Source organism: Macrobrachium rosenbergii, chromosome 56 (genome assembly GCF_040412425.1).
Source record: "Macrobrachium rosenbergii isolate ZJJX-2024 chromosome 56, ASM4041242v1, whole genome shotgun sequence".
Lineage (NCBI taxonomy): Eukaryota > Metazoa > Arthropoda > Malacostraca > Decapoda > Palaemonidae > Macrobrachium > Macrobrachium rosenbergii.
This window is the reverse complement of record NC_089796.1, coordinates 53,289,452-53,308,726: the sequence shown is the minus strand read 5'-3', so window position 1 is coordinate 53,308,726 and position 19,275 is coordinate 53,289,452. Positions and strand designations below refer to the sequence as shown.

Sequence of the window (19,275 nt, the reverse complement as noted above, 5' to 3'; positions counted from 1 at the left end):
ATCTCTTCTAGGCAAGATCACAGTAGTAATGAGTGACATTTCAGTTGTCTCTTACCTAAACAAAGAAGGAGGAACAATTTCTCATGTACTAAATCTTATGGCAGTAAGGATACATGAATGGTCAGAGCTCAGGGGACTAACACTGAGGGCCAGGTACATTCCGGGGAAGAACAACATTCTTGCTGACACTTTGAGTAGACCAGACCAGGTAGTGGGGACAAAATGGTTATTGGATCAAGCAGTAGCGAACAGACTTCAAACTTTGGGAGGGTCCCACTCTCGATTTGTTTGCCACTTCAGTGAATCACAAACTACCCATGTACTGCTCTCCAGTTCCAGCTGAAAGAGCTGTTCTCCAGGACGCCTTTCAACATCACTGGGATGACATGGATGTCTACATGTTTCTCCCATTCAGTCAAATCAGAAGTGTCTTGAACAGGTTGTTTGTTTCCCAAGATGTCAGGATGACATTGGTAGCTCCAAAGTGGCCACAGGCAGAGTGGTATGCAGATCTTCTCCACTTGCTGGTAGGTTTTCCAAGACAGTTTCTACTAACCGTCTGGTGATCCGATGACGCGAAACCGTGTCAATAAATTTTTTGCCATAAGTGCTCTGACGACATGATTTCCGTGCCATCTGTAAGTTATTTTCGGGGGAAATTCACAAAAAAAAAAAAAAAAAAAGTCATCTGAAGAACATGAGGACTGTGCCATTGTGTGGGCAGATCTTGGACCTACAAGAAAACATAAACGGGAAACCAATAGGTATCACGAATGTAAAAATAGCAATGTTTCTTTTTCTAAGAATTTTTTTTTTTTTTTTTTTTTTATATTTCTGTTTTTCAACAACATTTCCGTCCTTCAGCTTCAATTGCTCAATTTTTTCTGGGAACACTTATTGCTTATACTTGGGCTATTTGTAGAAAATTTATTCAGCTTTCCATTGCAATTTTCACTTTTTTCTTAGCGTTATTCATTACCGAGTAATTACAAAAAATGTAAGCGTAAATATGAGGAGAACCCAGTCAAGCCGCATAGCTCAGCCTAGGGTCTATGAGTGCGTGAATAATTTTTTGTATGCCTCTCTGTGCATCTGTAAATAACTTCAATGTACACGTATTATATATCATTCGAACGGCCATTCTTTGTACTTTATCATGCTGAACAGCAAAATGTGAAAATATCAACATTTCTATATAAAAATCTTTAGCGAGCAATTGACTTTACGTGAAAAAACAAAACTTACGTCTTTGAGCTTCAATTGCTCAATTAATTACTGGGAACACCTATTGATTTTATATATATATATATATATATATATATAGGAAATTTATTCAGCTTTCCTTCGCAGTTTTCACTTTTTTTCTAGCATTATTTATTACCGAGTAATTACGAAAAATGTCAGCGTATATATATACGCGTTGAATGCGGTAGTTCGGCTGGAATTTATGCATGCATAGATAATTTTTTGTACGCCGGTTTGTGCATCTGTAAATAACTTCAGTGTGCATGTATTATATATCATTTGAACGGCCATTCTTTGTACTTTATCATGCTGAACAGCAAAATGTTAAAATCTCAATGTTCTATATAATAATTGTTGCTGTATATTTTCTTAGAAAAAAAAAAATTGTCCGTAATCTAACGACAATTGCTCAGTTTTATTTTAATAATACATATATCTTTCTTTTATGCATTTTATAGGAAAGTTATTCAGCTTTCCAATGCCACCTTTATTTTTTTGTCTTTATTCCTTACGTAGATACTATACGAAACGTCATTACGTAGATACTATACGAAACGTGAATGTAAGTAGGCTGGAAAATCTGAAAATTGCACTCCGTAAAATATTAGCATTTTTTAATCAGTAACAGCTAATTAACAAACATATTCATAGCAAAATGATTGCTTCCACGTGAATGTTCAAACATTTCCACACAATTTACGTGTAAAATAAACTCCCCAAACCTAATTATTATATTTTTCATGATACTTTAAAAAATATCTACAATTTTCCTTAAAAATTTCACGTTCATCTTATCTTTTAATTTTTTCTAAGTCTTGCAAAGATTTTCTGATTGCTTTAGGAAAAAATTCAATCCTTTGCCGACATCATAAAACAAACCAGAAGCGTATATCAGTTATTAGTTTGGACGTATCGATTTTTACAAGGAAACTTTACTGCGTGAGCCCCACTTTTCCCTCCACGGCACAAGTCGCATACTGCGTAGCGCCATAGGAACCCCGTGAAGCGCGAGAGGCTAATAAAGAATCTCCTAAGATAAGAATACAGTGGCCGAGTACATCGAGCAGTGCAGTAGCCTCCTCCAATTTTACACATGGAGGCTATCAGCAACTGCTCAGAAAGAGAGGTTTTACAAGAAAAGCTTCAACATTCATTGCCAGCTCAGTTAGACAGTCCTCTCTCAACCTGTGTCAGGGAATGTGGAAAACTTTCCTGGGTTGATGTAATGAGAAGAAAATATATCTCCTCAAAACAGCTGTAAAGGATGTAGCAGATTCCCTCCTTTACCCAAGACATGAGGAAAATCTCTCTGTTTCAGCGATTAAGGGCTATAGAGCCACTCTGTGTAAAGTGTTTAAAGCAAGAAACATGGACTTATCTATGTCTTGGGAATTATCTGACATTGTGAAACATTTTGAGATAAGTTGCTCGCTCAGAGCTTTGAAACCTCCAGAGTGGGATGTCACCAGAGTTCTTTGTTGTTTGACAAGGTCCCCATATGAGCCTATCAAGACTTCTTCGGACCAAGACTTATTGGTGAAGGCTGTGTTCCTATTGGCGTTAGCTTCTGTTTAGAGGATTGGAGAGATACATGCCTTTTTCCATGAGGTTACCCACACCTGTGGTTGGACGGGACTGGGCTTCACCTTTGTTCCAGAGTTTATAGCAAAAACTCAGAACCCATCCTCATACAACCCAAGATTCAGCGGCTTTTCCATTCCCTCTCTCAAGGACTTCGTGGGAGATGATCCTGTTGGGGCTCTCAAGGTCTACCTGAAATGAACTGCACCTTTTAGACCTGTAAAACATTCATCAGTACAGGTCAAATAAAGGAGGTAGTATCCAAAAACACAATCTCATTCTGGTTGAGCGAGGTGATAAGAAGAGCCTACAGTCTGGGAGGTAGTGCTAGTCCTGTTCCCACTAGAATCAAGGCTCATGATATTAGAGGTCTGGGTTCTTCTATAGCCTTCAAGAAGAACTACGCCATGGGACAAGTTCTGCAAGCAGGCGTTTAGAAGAGGCAAACGACCTTTACCTCTTTCTACCTCAAGGACTTAGCAGATAAATCCTTCGACACTTTCACCTTGGTCCTGCCAGTGGCATCGCAACAGGTGGTGTAAGACGAGAGCAGCTCCTAAGTTCTGTTATAGATGCAGAGCAGGACCTTAGCTTCACTACTTTGAGGATGTCTCCTTGCAGCTTTGGATGTCTAGGAGTGAGTACTAATCTCATATCAATTTTTTTTTAATTAATTACATTTTAAGTTTTTACTAAACTGTACTGCTTGAAAGATCTACCTTCCTCCTAATTGTGAGTCTCCAGTACAGTATATGAAGGTATAGGGAGTATTTGTATTGGAATAAATAACAAGTAGAAATAAAATCTGTATTTTTCCTAACATATGAACCTACACCTTCATACAGTTAAATTTACCCTCCTCGTTTGACCCCTCTGAAATTGATCTCTCACCTTCTACAATTAGCACAGTCTTATATGTAGGCTGGTTCAACAATTGAGGAGATAGGGTAGGTTCAGACTAGACCAGATCGGGCACAGGAAGTTAGTGGTTTTCAGTAAAACAAGTCTACAGTCAGCCAATCACGTGAAGCATATGGGGAATATCTCCAATATATGAAGGAGTAGGTTCGTATGTTAAGAAAAATACGGCTCAATCAGCTGATTCTGAGAACATAAACATTACAAATGGCTGGACGATTGGTTTTTTGTAATAGATCATGATTTTTAAAAATTTTTTTTTATTTTTATATATATATATTTTTTTACATTTTTAAACATATGATAAAATTCAACTATGTAGCTTTAAAGTTACACCAGATTTATTAGTGTAGCATGAAGTAAAATGTTACTCAAAGATCAAATAAAATTATGAGTTACTGAAGAGTGAGTTTGCTGGCACAGATAGATTTTGACACCTCCTCCCCCTGAAAGGGTTAAGCAAGCTGGGTTTTAAGAGATTTTAAGTAATGATTGACTGGGATGGTTGCATTTGATCTGGTCATAGTAACTGCAGCTTTATTTGCTATACCAACATCCACATTTCTCTTTATGCTGACATGGGGCTGGGATCCATTGTATTTTCAATATTTATTCCAGCTTCATTTAATTTATAGAATGTTTGTGGGGAGCGCAGTGACTTGAACAGTAGGTGTAAAATGTTTATACGTATTTTTGTTCAAGATGCATAACTCCAACAATTTTCAAGTAGACTGCTCAATTTTCATTTTACAGCTGAATGATTGCTCTATACAATGGCATAAAAAAACAAATTAAGTTTATGTAGGTGGAATGATGATTAGAAATTACAAGATAAAAGAAAATTTTGCCCTTTCTCCCCTCAAAAATTTGCCCCCAAAAAAAAAAAAAAAAAAAACTATTTGTGATAACATCTTTGTTTCTTATGTATAGCATACTGAGGCGAGTTACCTGGTTATTGCAATGCAAAAAAGTTGTGAATATAGCAATGAAAATATGAAAAAATGAATGACAAAGTTGCATCACATTTTCCATAATAAAATGACTGTCACGTACGTGACAAGCACAAAAACCTTGCTATACGTTTTCTTGTTCAAAGATGCTTAACTCTGACAATTTTCAAGGTACATTGCTCAATTTTGTTTCATTTTGCAGTTGAATAAGTGTTCTATAAAGTGACATAAAAAGCCTCTGAAAATAACTCTATGTAGGAGGAATAATGAGTAGAAGTTATCAGATATGAGAATATTTTCCACTTTCTCCCCCCCCCCAAAAAAACGATTAATTCTTAATTTTTTTATGTATAGCACACCCAAATAAATTACCTAGTTATTACAGTGCATAAAATTGTAATTATATCAAGAAAATATGAAAAATGAATGACAAAGTAGTGTCACGTTTTCCACAAAAAAAAAAATTCTATACATTTTTGTTCAAAGACGATAGCTGCAACATTTTTCAAAGGTAGACTGCTCCAATTTTGTGGTGTTTTGCAGCTGAATAATTTCTCTATACAGTGACATTAAAAAGGCATTTTATAGATTTGGAACAGTCAGTTTAAATTGCATGGTGTTGACCTTTGCCTCATATATTCTTTTTGTGTGCTATTTAAGATGTTCAAGGTTGTATGCATAGTTCTTAGACAAATTGATGAGTACAAGTTGTGACCTCACAGGCAGTCTGAGGGGGAGGCAGTTCTAGTTCTGGAGAAATTTTTATTCCCATATTTGTTGATTTATTTAGAAAATTAGCTCCAATTGGGAAGGCCTTGTAGGGAATTAGTGCTGTCAGTGCACCTCTAGGTGCACTGTTGGCACTACTTAAGGTTCCTTGCAGTGTCCCTTCACCTCCTAGCTGCAACCTCTTTCATTCCTTTTACTGTACCTACGTTCAAATTCTCTTTCTTGCATCTTGCTCTCCTCAACCCTCTTCTAACATTTGTATCATAATGTAACTGTGAGGTTTTCCTCCCATTACACCTTTCAAACCTTCATACTGTCAATTTCCCTTTCAGTGCTATGACCTTTAGCCTAAATTCTGCATTCCAGTTTCTAATTGGGAAGGGCGAGGATGGTTGTGTATGAAAATTTCTTTGTTCAAACAACTTTTACTGGGAGAATGGCTTGCTTGTACTATTGTTATTGCACTTCACATAGTTGGGGGTCAGGGTATGGAGACAGTGGCGGTTCACTGCTTTCCATCTGGTCCAGTGGACCCCACCTATTTGTGGTTCTGGATTTGCAGCTTCACCTATTCATGGATTTTACTGTGAAAAATCCACGAATATATACATTATTCTTAGAAAATTTGCTATTTTGGGTATTTTTCATAGAGAAAAAATTCACAAATTTCTGTATTTTCATATTTTCGTGACAAAAATGCACTTTTTGTGATAAAACTATTAAAATAATCAGGTATAAGCATTTTCAGAGGGATTTTTGGGTGTTTGAACTACAGCATCAAAATAGGCAGTTATAAGCCTTTTAGAAGGGTGTCAGGTATTCGTGGAATTTAGCTATTCAAGGGGTTGGGGGTGGTCGTGGTACACATTCCCCATGAATACCAGGGGTCGACTGTAGTGCATTTTGAGATGATGTAAAAGCACCAGGTCAGATTCTTAGTCCTTTAGATTTTTAGTGTTGAGTCAGATGCTGATCCATTTATTTGACTCAGGTAGTGTGGTACTGATGATAAAATTACTTTGTGTAGCAACAATAATTTTGATATACCTGTTTCCCCAGGTTTCATGAGAGAGTTTTCTGATTAGATTTAGTGTTTTTTAGCAAACATTTTGTATATGCAACATTAGCTGTCCCATTCAGGTGTATATCAAATGTTAGACCTAAGAACTTGACTATTGGGTAGTACAGTAGACCCCCAGTATTCACTGGGGTTAGGGACCAACCATCTGTGAATAGCTAAAATTCACGGATACTTAGGACCTTCTCTAAAAACGCTTACAACTGCCTATTTTAATGGTTAAAACACCAAATATACTTTAAACTATCATCCTAAAAATACTTATAATTGCCTATTTTAATAGTTCAAACACCAAATATACCTTAAACCATTATCATAAAAATGCTTTTAACTGCCTATTTTAATAGTTCAGACATCAAATGTACTGTAAACTATCATCCTAAAAGACTTTAATATAATTTCAAAGCCATCTTACAACATTACCCTTAAAAATATATGGCTTACAGCTATGCTTGAACACTCCTACAACTGTTACTCTTACCAAGGCAAAAACTAATCAAGTTACTCCTATATTCAGGCATGCACATTTTCTTTCATACAGTATTCAAGCCTTACTGTTTTCTTTTTAACGTAGATAGGAGTAACATTTGTACAGTGTTTGGTGAACATTTAAAAAAATACATTTTATTGATATTTTGCTGTGTTTACATTAATATTAATGTAGTATTTAAAAATTAGTAAATCATGTTTTTATCAAATAAATGATGCAAGTTTTTTACATGAGTTAGCAAAACCAGCTTTCTTGTTTTAGCTTATGTGCCAATTGAAATAGTTCCATTCTGTATTTTTAGACTTGTAAAGTACTCCTGTTTAGTGTGGTGTATCTACTTTTGTATTGTAACCTGCTTTTTCATGATAAAACTATTAAATATCAGGCATTACTTTTCCTTTGTACTGTATTCTTTGATTCTTTGACAAAGCTGGAATGTGTGCTAACTGTATAAATTTATCTGAACCTGAGCACAGTGAATTTGGAGTTACGTTCCACAGAAAAATTTGCAAATAGGTGAAACCGTGAATAGTTGGGGGTCAACTGTACTTTTTCTTTGATTTTTATGTTGCTTTCATAGTTTTATTTCCATATGACATCCCTGTGGAACATAATTGTCTTCATTTTTTTTAACAGAGAATTGAAATCCAGTTGGGCGAGCCCATGTGTCAACTTTAGTTCTAGCCAAATTGAGGTTTTACTGAGCATCTAGATTTGGTGCTATGCAAAACATGTCAGAGTCATATTTGTGGACTTTTAGTTTTTATAGGTAAAAAGTGTTGTGATGGGTGCCATTAATTGTCAGTGTCAATAGTGTGCAACAAAAATATTTCTAAGTCCATTTTTAGTTTCTGTATGATGGAATAAATATTACCTATATGTACTTGGAAAGGCTGATTAGCTAGTGAGTTTGTTACGGGTACTGGTAAGGGACCAGGAATGTAATTATTTTACATTGTGTTGAGAATTGAGTGCAGTACAGTACTTTCATATGGTGTCAAATGCCTTATGAATATCAAGAATTAATTCTTTGGCTATTTTTGTTGCAAGCTTTGGCAGATGTTATTTAAATGGGCCTGTGAATCTAATGTTGACCTGCTGTTTTGAGATCAATGCTGAGGTGGAGATATGAATATTAGCTTGCATTTATTGACCATTTTTCAAAAACTACATAAATAGCTGGTTAAGGAGATACGCCTTGAGTTACTGTTTTCGCTTGGATCATCTCCAGGTGTAGTTACCAGAGTAACTCATATTTACTTAAAGAATTGTGATAAATGTTGTGGTCAGTAGTTATTCACATCATCCTTACCTATATTAGAGACATGGGGTGTGGTATAAGATCCGGTGTCAAACAGTGGTGGCTCAAAGACATTTAGTCTGAACTTGAGTCAGAGCCACATGAGGGCGTACTGTATTGCTGAATGTGAAACACAACCATTGATCAAATAATATAATCATGAAGGGCCTGTAAATTCCTGAAGATCTCTTAATTTGGTCACAAGACAAAAATGCATTAACTCTAGCCTTGATACATAGAATCAAACACATATCTGAAGGTATGGACATTGTAAACAACATTCATACAATGATGTTCAGTGAAGGCAGGAGGTCATGACAAGTTGAGAAGTGATGGAATAAAAACAGCCGGAAAGCTGGTCACCCACATGCTACTTAGAATTATGAAAACATGACAAAGGAAGAGATAAGACAAACCAGTATCACCGCAGACACTTGAGTGACGTATTGCACTGTGGTGTTATGACAACTACAGCACAGTGCTATAGTAATGTTTAATTTCTGGTACAACTTTGTGGGACTTCTGTCTTAAGTCCATTCTTGACCAAAATGTTTTTGTGCAGCATACAGTAGGGCTGAACCTCAACAAGACCACAGAGTCCATTTTCTAGATTTTCATCAGGCCACAGAGTCACATTTTTGAATTCTCACATAGCTAACCCAAAAGATGAGTTCGGAATGAAATGTGAAATATAGAACAAGATGAAGTTTGAAAAGTTGTGCAACTTGGTAGAAGACATAAGAGATCAAATGAAAATTATGACAGGAAATAATGCAACAGTGGCAAAAAGCAGGTAGTCCCTGGTTATTCGCGTCCTCAGTTATTGGCGATCCAGTTTTATGGCACTTGTCTAGTGACGATGATAACCAGATTTTTGACACTGACCCCCGGTTATCGGCTCTGTTTCCCGGTTATCTGCGCTGATCCCCGGTTATAGGCTCCGATCCCCACTTATCTGCGCTGATAACTGGGAATTGGCTCTATTATCGCCGATTCTCAGTTATCGGCGATCTTCGGTTATCATCATGTTGTCGGGAACAGAACCCCTGCTGATAATCACCTGGGACTGCCTGTACTGTAAAGAACCTTAGTATCGTTACAGCATGCTGGGAAAGGTATATTGTAAGGTGTAAGCTGTACTGTCATACAAGGAATTTACTTGTGTGTGTGTGTTTGTCCCCCCCCCACACACACAAGTATGGTAAGCTACAACAGAGATGCATAAATTCTCAGTGCAGGTCTCCATTCTTTTTGTAGTCTTATTATTAAGTGCACAATCTTGGGGTGGAAGTGTGGACCTTTATGCTTTAACTTTTTCTTCCTCTTAATCATATCAGTTGTAATGTATCAAGGCACTTCAGGTATCTTGTTAGAGGATAAAGGTGTGGGTGCATGTGATGCACTTCTTTCAATTTATTAGTGTTATAGTGAATTAGCTAGATTCTGGTCTTGAAGTTAATATGGTTTGTCTTGACTTTGTTTTTCTTTTGATTGTGAATCATGAGGCCTTAATTTTCAAAATCAAAGTTGGGTATTGGATGATCATTTACTAGTATATATAATTAAAATTTCTATTTTATTCAAAGAGTAGTTATTCATGACCAGTATAATGACTAACATAATGTAATCTTGTGCTCTGCTTAGCATTCTTGACCTACAGATTTGCTTTACTGTATATGTGAGGTATGCAGTTTGGCCTAGAATTTGATGCTATTCTATGTTTGGATCACATCTAATTGTAGACCTGTAATTGTAACTGCTGATTCTCTCAACAGAGGTCTGGCTAAAATTGGTCCTGAAACTGCCCAGGTGCTGGACTTTGTAAACAGGTTTCAAAAATCATTCTATCTGTTTTTTTTATTTTTGCTACCATTACCATTAGTGTCATCATCATTGCCTCCAATGCTGTGCTACATAAAGGGCCTCTTGAAACTCCATCATATGTCTTTCCTGTGCTTTCACTTCCACAAATCTACACTCACTGCCAGCCTCGTATCTCATAAAATTCTCATTCAAGTAGGTCTGAGAATTCTAGCTCCTCTGATGCCCCCAGAAGATCTGTTGACACTGCCGCATGTTATTCTCCCGAGGTTATGCAAAGGACATGTCCAGGCCTTAATCTCATCTACAGATGGAACTTCTATAATTTACCCTGGGGTATTATTTCTGATTCTGTCCTGCCATGTTACTTCTTAAAGCTTTGTCCTTTAATCAACAAAATTTCTTTTGGCATAGCTTCATTGTTATAGTATGATTTATGTCCATACAGCAGTACAGATTGTACTAGACTGATGTTAGAACAAATCTAGTTTAGCCTCACTAATTCATATATAATTATTTATATAAGTACAGAAAACATGAAAAATATGGCCATTTAACAACTCACTTCTATTGTACAAAGCTTGCTGTTAGAGAAGTTAGGAGGCTCATTAAACTGATGACAATACTGGTTGTATTTACACAGAGGTGGTGGGTGAAAAAGTTGTCTTGTGTATATTATGGGGATGCTTCTCAGTTGTTCTTTGTTGGTTAACTAGCACGTCTTCCCTATAAGCGAGGTAACTGGTTATCAAGGTTGGTCGTCCTCTATCATAATCTCACTGACTTCCTGACAAAGGAAGGTGGTATGGAATAAGCCTCAGATCAATTCCTCAGGGCATCTTGTTTTGGGGTTTTGGGTCCTGATTGGTGGTGTCATTATTAGCTGATGTGGTTGATGATGTGCTTCCACTTTTAATGGTTTTTCCTTGTATTTGTAGACAAAAGCAATGGGTCTTACATCTTGTAAAGGGAGGGCTTATTTTTCAAGAAATGGCTTCTAGGATATAAAAGCAATGGTTGCCCTGGGTACCATTGATAATGCATGTTCCAGATATCAAGTTCTAATAGGTCATTCTGATTACTGGTTAATAACATCCCCTAATACAGTTTTCCTGGATGTGGCATGAATTTTGGAGGGACACACTGTGGTCAACCTAATGTAAGAGCCAAGCCCTTCGTTGGCTGAGTCGGTTGAGCTTCAGACTGTCACCGATGGGTCGGAGTTCAATTCCCCGGCCGGCTGATGAAGAGTTAGAGGAATTTATTTCTGGTGATAGAAATTCATTTCTCGCTATAATGTGGTTCGGATTCCACAATAAGCTGTAGGTCCCGTTGCTAAGTAACCAATTGGTTCTTAGCCGCGTAAAATGAAGTCCAATCCTTCGGGCCAGCCCTAGGAGAGCTGTTAATCAGCTCAGTGGTCTGGTAAAACTAAGCTATACTTAACTTAATGTAAGAGCCATGCATCACGGACATGGTGTCAACACTAGTATGCCCTAGATGTTGGAAGGCATGTTTCTGTAACAAGTCATATTATAGTTCAGTTGAAGCAAGAGGGTGATGATTTTGTGTAGGGCACATTCATCTTTCTGAGATGCCAGAGCTCACATAGGCATAATAATAGGGTTTGACAGATGCTCTATCCTGGTGTAGTGTACCATTAAATGACTAATTTTTTAAAGGTCTTTGTGACTGGCATGAGTGCCCAGAAAGATTAAAGGAAAGCATTATAATTGCATTTTCTTAAAACTTTTACCCTTCTCACCATGGCATTCCACCCACAAGGAACTTGACAGGGCCGCCAAAGTTCTATAAGTGAAGGTTATTCTGACTCAAATGATAAATTAAAAAAGTCCTTAAGGAATGGTACACCCCACCATCAACCAATGCAGTCATCCTCTTCCATCTCTATTCACTTTTTCATAATAAAATTCATAAGAACTGCGGAGGTAACACCATTTTCATGTAGCCCTTCACTATCTACTACAAATTAATTTCACAAGCGTTGATAAAGATTGCATAATTACTACAATGCATTTTTTTTTTACATGTTCATTCAGTATTTTTAATAAAAAATGTTTCGTTTCAGAATCTTGATGCACAGTTACATCAGATGACAGATGACTTGTGTAAGGTAATTGAACACTTGAACAGCAATAATGTTGGCTCACAAGCATCTGACCCTGTAAACACTGTTGCTCGTGTACTTTCTGCTCATATGGACACTTTGAAATGGGTAGATCAGAATTCAGCTTTATTGACCCAGAAGATTGAAGATCTTTCCCGGGCTGCTGACTCAAAACGGAGAGATTAAAATTCTGCATTTTTAGTGTAGGTACATTGTTTTTTGCCATTGGAAATGCTAGCCACAGTTAGCACAGATATTTTTTTCTAAAATTTGGTTTTAAAGCCAATCTTTTATACAAGCTTGAATTTTTTTTTTATTTTAAAGTTAATGTTTTATGCAAACTGGAATTGTTTACTTTTAGTTCTTTAAGTACAGTATTCTAAATTTTATGGTTATGTACTGTAGATTTCTGTTTGATGTTTCTCTTGTGAAAAGCTGGTCAAATTAAAAGTGTGGATAATTATTCTTTAATGGGCTTTAATTTCTATAACCTCTATATTAAGAAAAGCTGTCTTCAGATTTCTCTAAATAGATTATATCTTATTAGCGACAGTATAGTAATTTTTTTTAGTTAGTGTAGATTTTGGTATATCTCAAAGAAGAATATACATGTATTTGATTGTTGATTACAGTACCATTAATCATAGGATGCTCCATTTTAGTGAAGGGAATCCCAGTTGCACCACCCTGTTGTGTTAGGAAGAAAGCTCAAACTGCACATGTCTGGACCAGTCCATTAAGTGCGGAATGATGAACACTGCAGTTATCCTAGCTTAATAGTACATTCACTTATTCAGCACTAGACCATTCATGAGTCACCGAGGGCAAAGCAGAGCTGGCTGGTTGTGAATCAGAACCACAACTGCCTGAACCAACATCCTTCTGATGCATCTCAGTAGTCCTCATTGCATTCTATGGTTTTATAGAGTTAATATCTGTATGTTGCCCCTTCATTTCATCAGTGTTATAGCTTTTACATCAGTTTCAATCTTTTCTTGTATCTTCGTATTTTCTATTTCTTATGCTCTAGTAATATTTTGTATGAGTTTTGGGGTTATGGTAGTGGGAGTCACAACTGGTTCATCTCATTTTACAAATTTTTATGCAAGTACTGTATTTAGCTGTAAGGTTTTTGTTCTTTGTTTTCAGGAAATATATTTTCTAAGGTGAGGTAGGTAAGTCATCGTTTTGATTCATATAATTGGTCTACGTTGAATATTGGGTTTTATTATTAACTGTTTAATTTTGTAAGTGATTTCAGAAGCTTGTATTGTCATAATGCATAAAACACAAAGCTAAAGAAAGAAACAACTGTAGTTTTCACATACTGTATTGTACCATGAAAATTTCTTAGAGTTAAATGTAATATGGGTCATCTCATTTTGATACAGTGAGATGTATTTTTGGTCAACTATGCTAAATAATGGTTCAAAACCAACGTCACAGGTGTTAGTTTCGATACTGCTAAACACAATACAAATGTACTAAAAAGAAATTAACTTTATTAAGTGAAAAGTTATAACACATGGACATTTGTGTTCAAGATAATGAGCCTGCACAGTTTTCTTGCCTATATAAATTGTGTTCTCATTCCTTGATGTTATCCTGAAAATATGTACACATATAGTGGTCAAATCAAAGAGGCTAGCAGGCACACAACAAAGTTCAAGTCACCATGTTCCAAGACCAAGGACAGCAAGACCTCCATCACTGATCACGATGCTTGAGAGGTCAAGTGAATCCTCAAGTGACTGTTGATCCTTGGGATTCTCATTGCCTATAGTTAGTTGCTTACCAGTGGAATGAGCTCAGGGATCAAGATATCCATCCTTCACCTTTTCCTCTTGTGCTATCTTTTCCAGTCATGGGACTGCAGTCCCAAATGGGGTCATCAGGCATTATTCTGGGGAATGCCACATCCTCAAATAATCAAACATTCAGTTCTTGATTTTTGTTTGAAAAATGCAAATTTTCAGTACAGTATAAAGAGTTATCCAAATTTAACTTGACATGTCACCAACAATTTTTTTAACCCTCACTTTGCACTCCTAACCAATTCATACATATTTACTTGTAAATTAATTTTTTACATATACTGTACTGTATATACAGTACACTTGGACTCCAGTACAGTATAGGCAGGTCCACTATGTGGATCCACTTGTGCATGGTTACCCATGGGGGGAAAATTCTTTTGACTGAAATTAAAATTTTGTGTGCCATAACAGCAAGTGAAAACATGATCAACACAAAGTGTCAGGTGACGGCACACCATTTCCATTTCACTACAGAACGTATTAGGCTATCACATGAGAGAGAAAGAGAGAGAGAGAGAGAGGGAGGGAAGAATTTTGATACTCAGTAGAAATTCCCATGTACCTGTACCACACACACCTTTCTTTCCCCCATATCATTTCTCATTTTTCATTTCTTGGTGTTGTCATAATTTGTACTGCATAAGATAATGAAAAATGATAATGCTAGATCATTGCTCCCTGTCTGGCTAATGCATTTGCAATACTATGCACTTTACAATAGAGTCAACTCATAATCATAAAACAGGTTTAGGTGGAGGAAAACCTATTTTCAGAAGCCACAGTGAATCCTCAAAAGGAGTTACTCTTATGCTATCAAAAATTATTCATTTACATTTAGTTTAAGTTTTTTTACCTATTAATATTGTCCTGTATAAGAAATGCAGTATCCATGATTTTTGTTTAATCTTTGTATTATAAAACCAATAATGGTTATTTGTATTATAAAACCAATAATGGTTATTATAAGAAGTATTTTGGAGTTCATATGGGCATAACAGGTTTGTGTGATCAGCTTGTGTATGTTACTCTGTTAAATGAGGGATTCACGATCATGCATGGTTTCTGTGATCCAGAGGGGGATTTGGAATCTTACCTGCTCATGATAGGGCTTTTTTATGGTTACTGTATTTATATAAAATTATATTATTAACATGTCACCGATGATTTTTTAAACCAGAACTCTTCCCTTTGAAACCAGGCCAAACATATTTGAGGATTTTTATTTATCTTCAAATATATACTGGACACATTTATTTACCATATTTGATGGCTTATAAGACGCATGTCTGCATAGGACGCACCCCAATTTCAGCAGGACATTGAGGGAAAAAAATAAGGTTTCCTAGCCTTTGCTCATATGATTTTGGTAAGTAAAAACTGTAGTATTAGGTTATCATATGCATATTGTTTCTTACCAACAGAATCAACAAAAACATTAATAAAGAAGTTATTTACCATATTTATATTTATCAAAATATGTATTATACAATCAGCCATTTACTACGATCGAATGTTTCGCCTGCTGCTGAAAGCTACCTCATAGGTTTACCAATAGATTGCAACACATTCATTTGTAAACATTGTTTCTTACCGCAGAATCAACAAAAACATTAATAAAGATGTTACCTACGGTAATATATGTTATATATATCCATTATATATTATAAAAGTATGCAATCAAGGGGTAAAATCCAATAAATAAAAATGTGTCCTATGTAACGGCTCGAGTCTCGTGAGCAACTGAAAAAAGCCATGTTATTATTCTTAAAAGAGAATGCTAGCACGAAATTACAAGTATCAACTCAACGAAGCCTTTGTTATTATGCCTAAAGAGAATGGTAGCAGGAATTGTCAACCAACAATTGATCAAGCCATGTTGTTATGCGTAAGAGAATGTTAGCAGGAATTGCCAACTACCAACTGAACGAAGCCTTGTTATCCGTAAAGCTCTCGAGATAATCACCAATACAATACAACAACACCAATAGGTGGCAGCACACGTACTGTAAGTCTGTAAATGTGGAATGCGGCGATCCGCTGTAGACGACGATAATGATATTAACACATTTTAATGAAAATATTGATAATAACAACGTAGATATTGATTATAATACTAGCAGTAGTAATTGCGGTGATGGTAAGTGTGATAATGATAAATAATTATAATAAACTTTGTTTTTTAATAGGTTATTAGGATAATACCGAATGTTAGGCTAGGCTACAACATCTACGTGACGTTTCATGTATAATTTCGGCCAAAATTCTTAAATTTTGAGCCTACATTATGTACATAGGACGCAGGGGGATTTTTTAGGCCATTTTTTTTGTTAAAAAAGTGCGTCTTATACGCCGTCAAATACGGTAATTAGAATTATGAAAATGTAAAAGTATGTCTATTTATGGTATCCTTGGGTACCATTCACGTTTGATACATGGGAAGTGCCTTGTTTCCTGCATATGAAAACCATCCACATCCATTCTGAGCCACTGGACAAAATAAGTGCCCTGAAACTGAGCATTTCATTTGCTGACAAAGTATTGCACCACAGTATATTCATAATTAAGGCTTCAAAAAGCAAAAGATACTAACCTAACCACCATATTTGAAGGAATGGATGCCAAAGAAAGAGGAGAAGTAGGAGAGTAGGAAGTAAGAGCAAATTTCCTTGTCCCTTCTTGTCTTACACAGTCCTGTCATCCTTTGCCCTCCATCAGTTTCCTTGCTCTTTCTTTCCCTTTTCTCTCCTTACCTCACCCCTCCCACTTTCTCTTTGGTCTCCTTCCCTCCCTCCCTCCCTCCCCTCTTCCTCTTTCATGCCTACTCTTTTTCTTGGCTCCTCCTCTTCCTGGACCCCCACTTCATTCCCATTTCTTGACCCTTCCCATCATATCTTTTCCTTTCCCCCTGCTCCCTACTTGTCATCTTTCCATGCCCCTTCCCCACTCCTCTTTCCCTGAATGCCTCACCTCTAGTCCTTTACTTTTTCAACCTACGACCAGTTATGTATGATATATATATATATCATCATATGCAGTGTTTGAAACAAATGGGATTGAGTCATACCCAAAGGTGCATGATTGGGTCACCTGAAAGTTTGGGAACCACTGCTCAAGTGATTCTTCACCATCTAGAAAAGTTCAGTCCTCTTCTCTGAAAACTCACAAGATGTTGCTCCACTGGCAATTACCTCTTGTATTTTGGGCTTGTCTCATCCCTCTCATTCTTCATAGCATCAAGCCAAGAAGGCTAGATTTGATTCATCACAAGACAAGGTTTCTTAGTGTTGGAGGATTTAGATGAATAGCTAGCTAAAGATCTCTTTGTTCACGAAGATGAGGCCTCCTTTGCAGAGGTCATAATTTGGGTTTGCAGAATTTCCAACTTCAGAAATTGTCTGAGTCAGTTAAGTGTCAGTAGCAGAATCATGTCAAGATGGGGAGGAATCATCTACTAGAGGATGCAGTTTATCCTTGGCTAAATCTCTCGCCCCCATTCTTAAGGAAGTAATTCTGAGGATGCAAGATTAGGTTACTATAGGGGCATAGGGTTGTCATATGGGAACCCCTCACTTGTTTTTACTGGTGGATCAAAGGCCTCAAAAATTCTACAAGATTCAGAACTGTGATATATAATTGTGGAAGGTGTTCATGCACCCTTCATTCTGGGTTCTGCTAATTTTGCTATTAGAATGGGGTGTGTCTTAAAGGTTTTGCTGACAAGGATTAGCTTTGTTGAATTGGCAGGAATAGGTTCTGGGTAGAGCAAGGTCACTTTTAGCAGAGAAGAACTCTACACAAGTCAGTATCTCAAAGGTAAGGTGGATGGTATGCTTGCTTGGTAGAGCCTTTCACATCTGACTTCTTAACTGTCATATTAAAAAGACGAGGATACAGCCTATGTTATCCATAGGTAATTTGAGGGAATTAAAAACTTCTAATCCTAAAGACCCCCCTTCCTTTTTCCAGAGGAACTGGTAAGAGTTAAGCATTAAAACCATAAGTATAGCAACAGTACTTGCCATTTTTAAATAAGTAACTTACCCAGTAATTACTTAGCTAAGAGTTTCCTACTCGATGGTAGTGACACTTGTTTATGTAGGTGACCAGCCATGCCCACTTCCAGGGTAAGAGAGGAACAACTCAACCAAGAGCTCAGTTTGTTTCTGCCGGCTTAAGACCACACATGGTGTTAAGAATCGCAGCTGAATTTGAATTCTTTTTGAGATCTTCCCTCTTGGTGAAGTTTTTTTTGATACAGTAGCCTTCAGCATTGATTTTTTAGATGAGTTTTCAGTGAAACCATTATTGTGACTTTAGTTCTCTTAGGAGACTTTCTGATTTTGACTTGTACTGCTAGTTGACTATGTCAGACTCTAGCTCTTCTAGTTTTCAGTATTGCAGCAAAGGCTGCAATACTCAATTGACAAAAGCTAGCTATGACTCGCATACCTTGTGTGCTGTTTGTAGAGGACAGGTATGTTCTATTGATTTGACGTGCTAGGAGTGTAAAAAGTTGGGTGAGAAGAAATAGAAGACATTAGTTTCTCACCTTTCTAAGTTAGAGACCATAAAAAGAACGTGGCTTCTAGAGCCGAAGTAAAATCCTTAGCTAGCCAGGGTACGAATCTTACATCTAGTAATGTTGACGTTCCTGTTGTCTCTTCTCCTGCTAAATTAATCTCTCCCATTTCCAGCCCCCTCCAATTCCACCTACTCCTTCTCCTGGCTCCCACACTTCCAATCTGGACCAGTGCAGTAGCCTCAAGTTAAAGTATGATCAGAAGTTTGGTCTATTTGCTAACACAGTGGCTCAAATGGGGGAATCAGTGCATTTCTTCATGGAAAATTTAGTGAGAAAAGGCAAGTGAAGTGATAGTAGAGAGGTGGCTGCCTGTCCCACCGATTCTCCTTGGCGAAGGTCACTGCCATACTCCCCCAACCCCGGGAGGAGGCATGCCATAGGCCCAAGGGAGATTGGTGGTGTCTGCCCATGGTTAGTCACCCCCCTCAGTCGCACCTGTTGCGTCCCAGGTTGCAACAAAAGACAGCCATTAGAAAGGCGTCTCGAAGGTTCATCATCTCTCTTCAACCTACGGAGACTCGAGTCCTAGTAAGGGGCGCCAGTGGCATTTCTCGGATGAGTCGTATCCTCCAAAAAGGTTTTCCATGTTTAGGGACCACTCCCCTCCACTTCCCAGCAAAAGGCTTAGAGAGCCTT

At 37.1% G+C, this 19,275-nt stretch overlaps 1 protein-coding gene across 4 annotated transcripts in view; it reads left to right on the top strand.

Moving 5' to 3' along the window:
* The window catches only part of Nup62 (Nucleoporin 62kD), a 339,835-nt gene extending 327,124 nt beyond the window's left edge, over nt 1-12,711 (top strand). For all 4 annotated transcript variants that reach the window (XM_067100505.1, XM_067100502.1, XM_067100504.1 and 1 more), the window contains exon 9: nt 12,202-12,711. In XM_067100505.1, the coding sequence (XP_066956606.1) occupies nt 12,202-12,426 (225 nt within the window). In that variant the 3' untranslated portion in view covers nt 12,427-12,711. The remainder of the gene's footprint in view (nt 1-12,201) is intronic.
* Nucleotides 12,712-19,275: the final 6,564 nt, after the last annotated feature.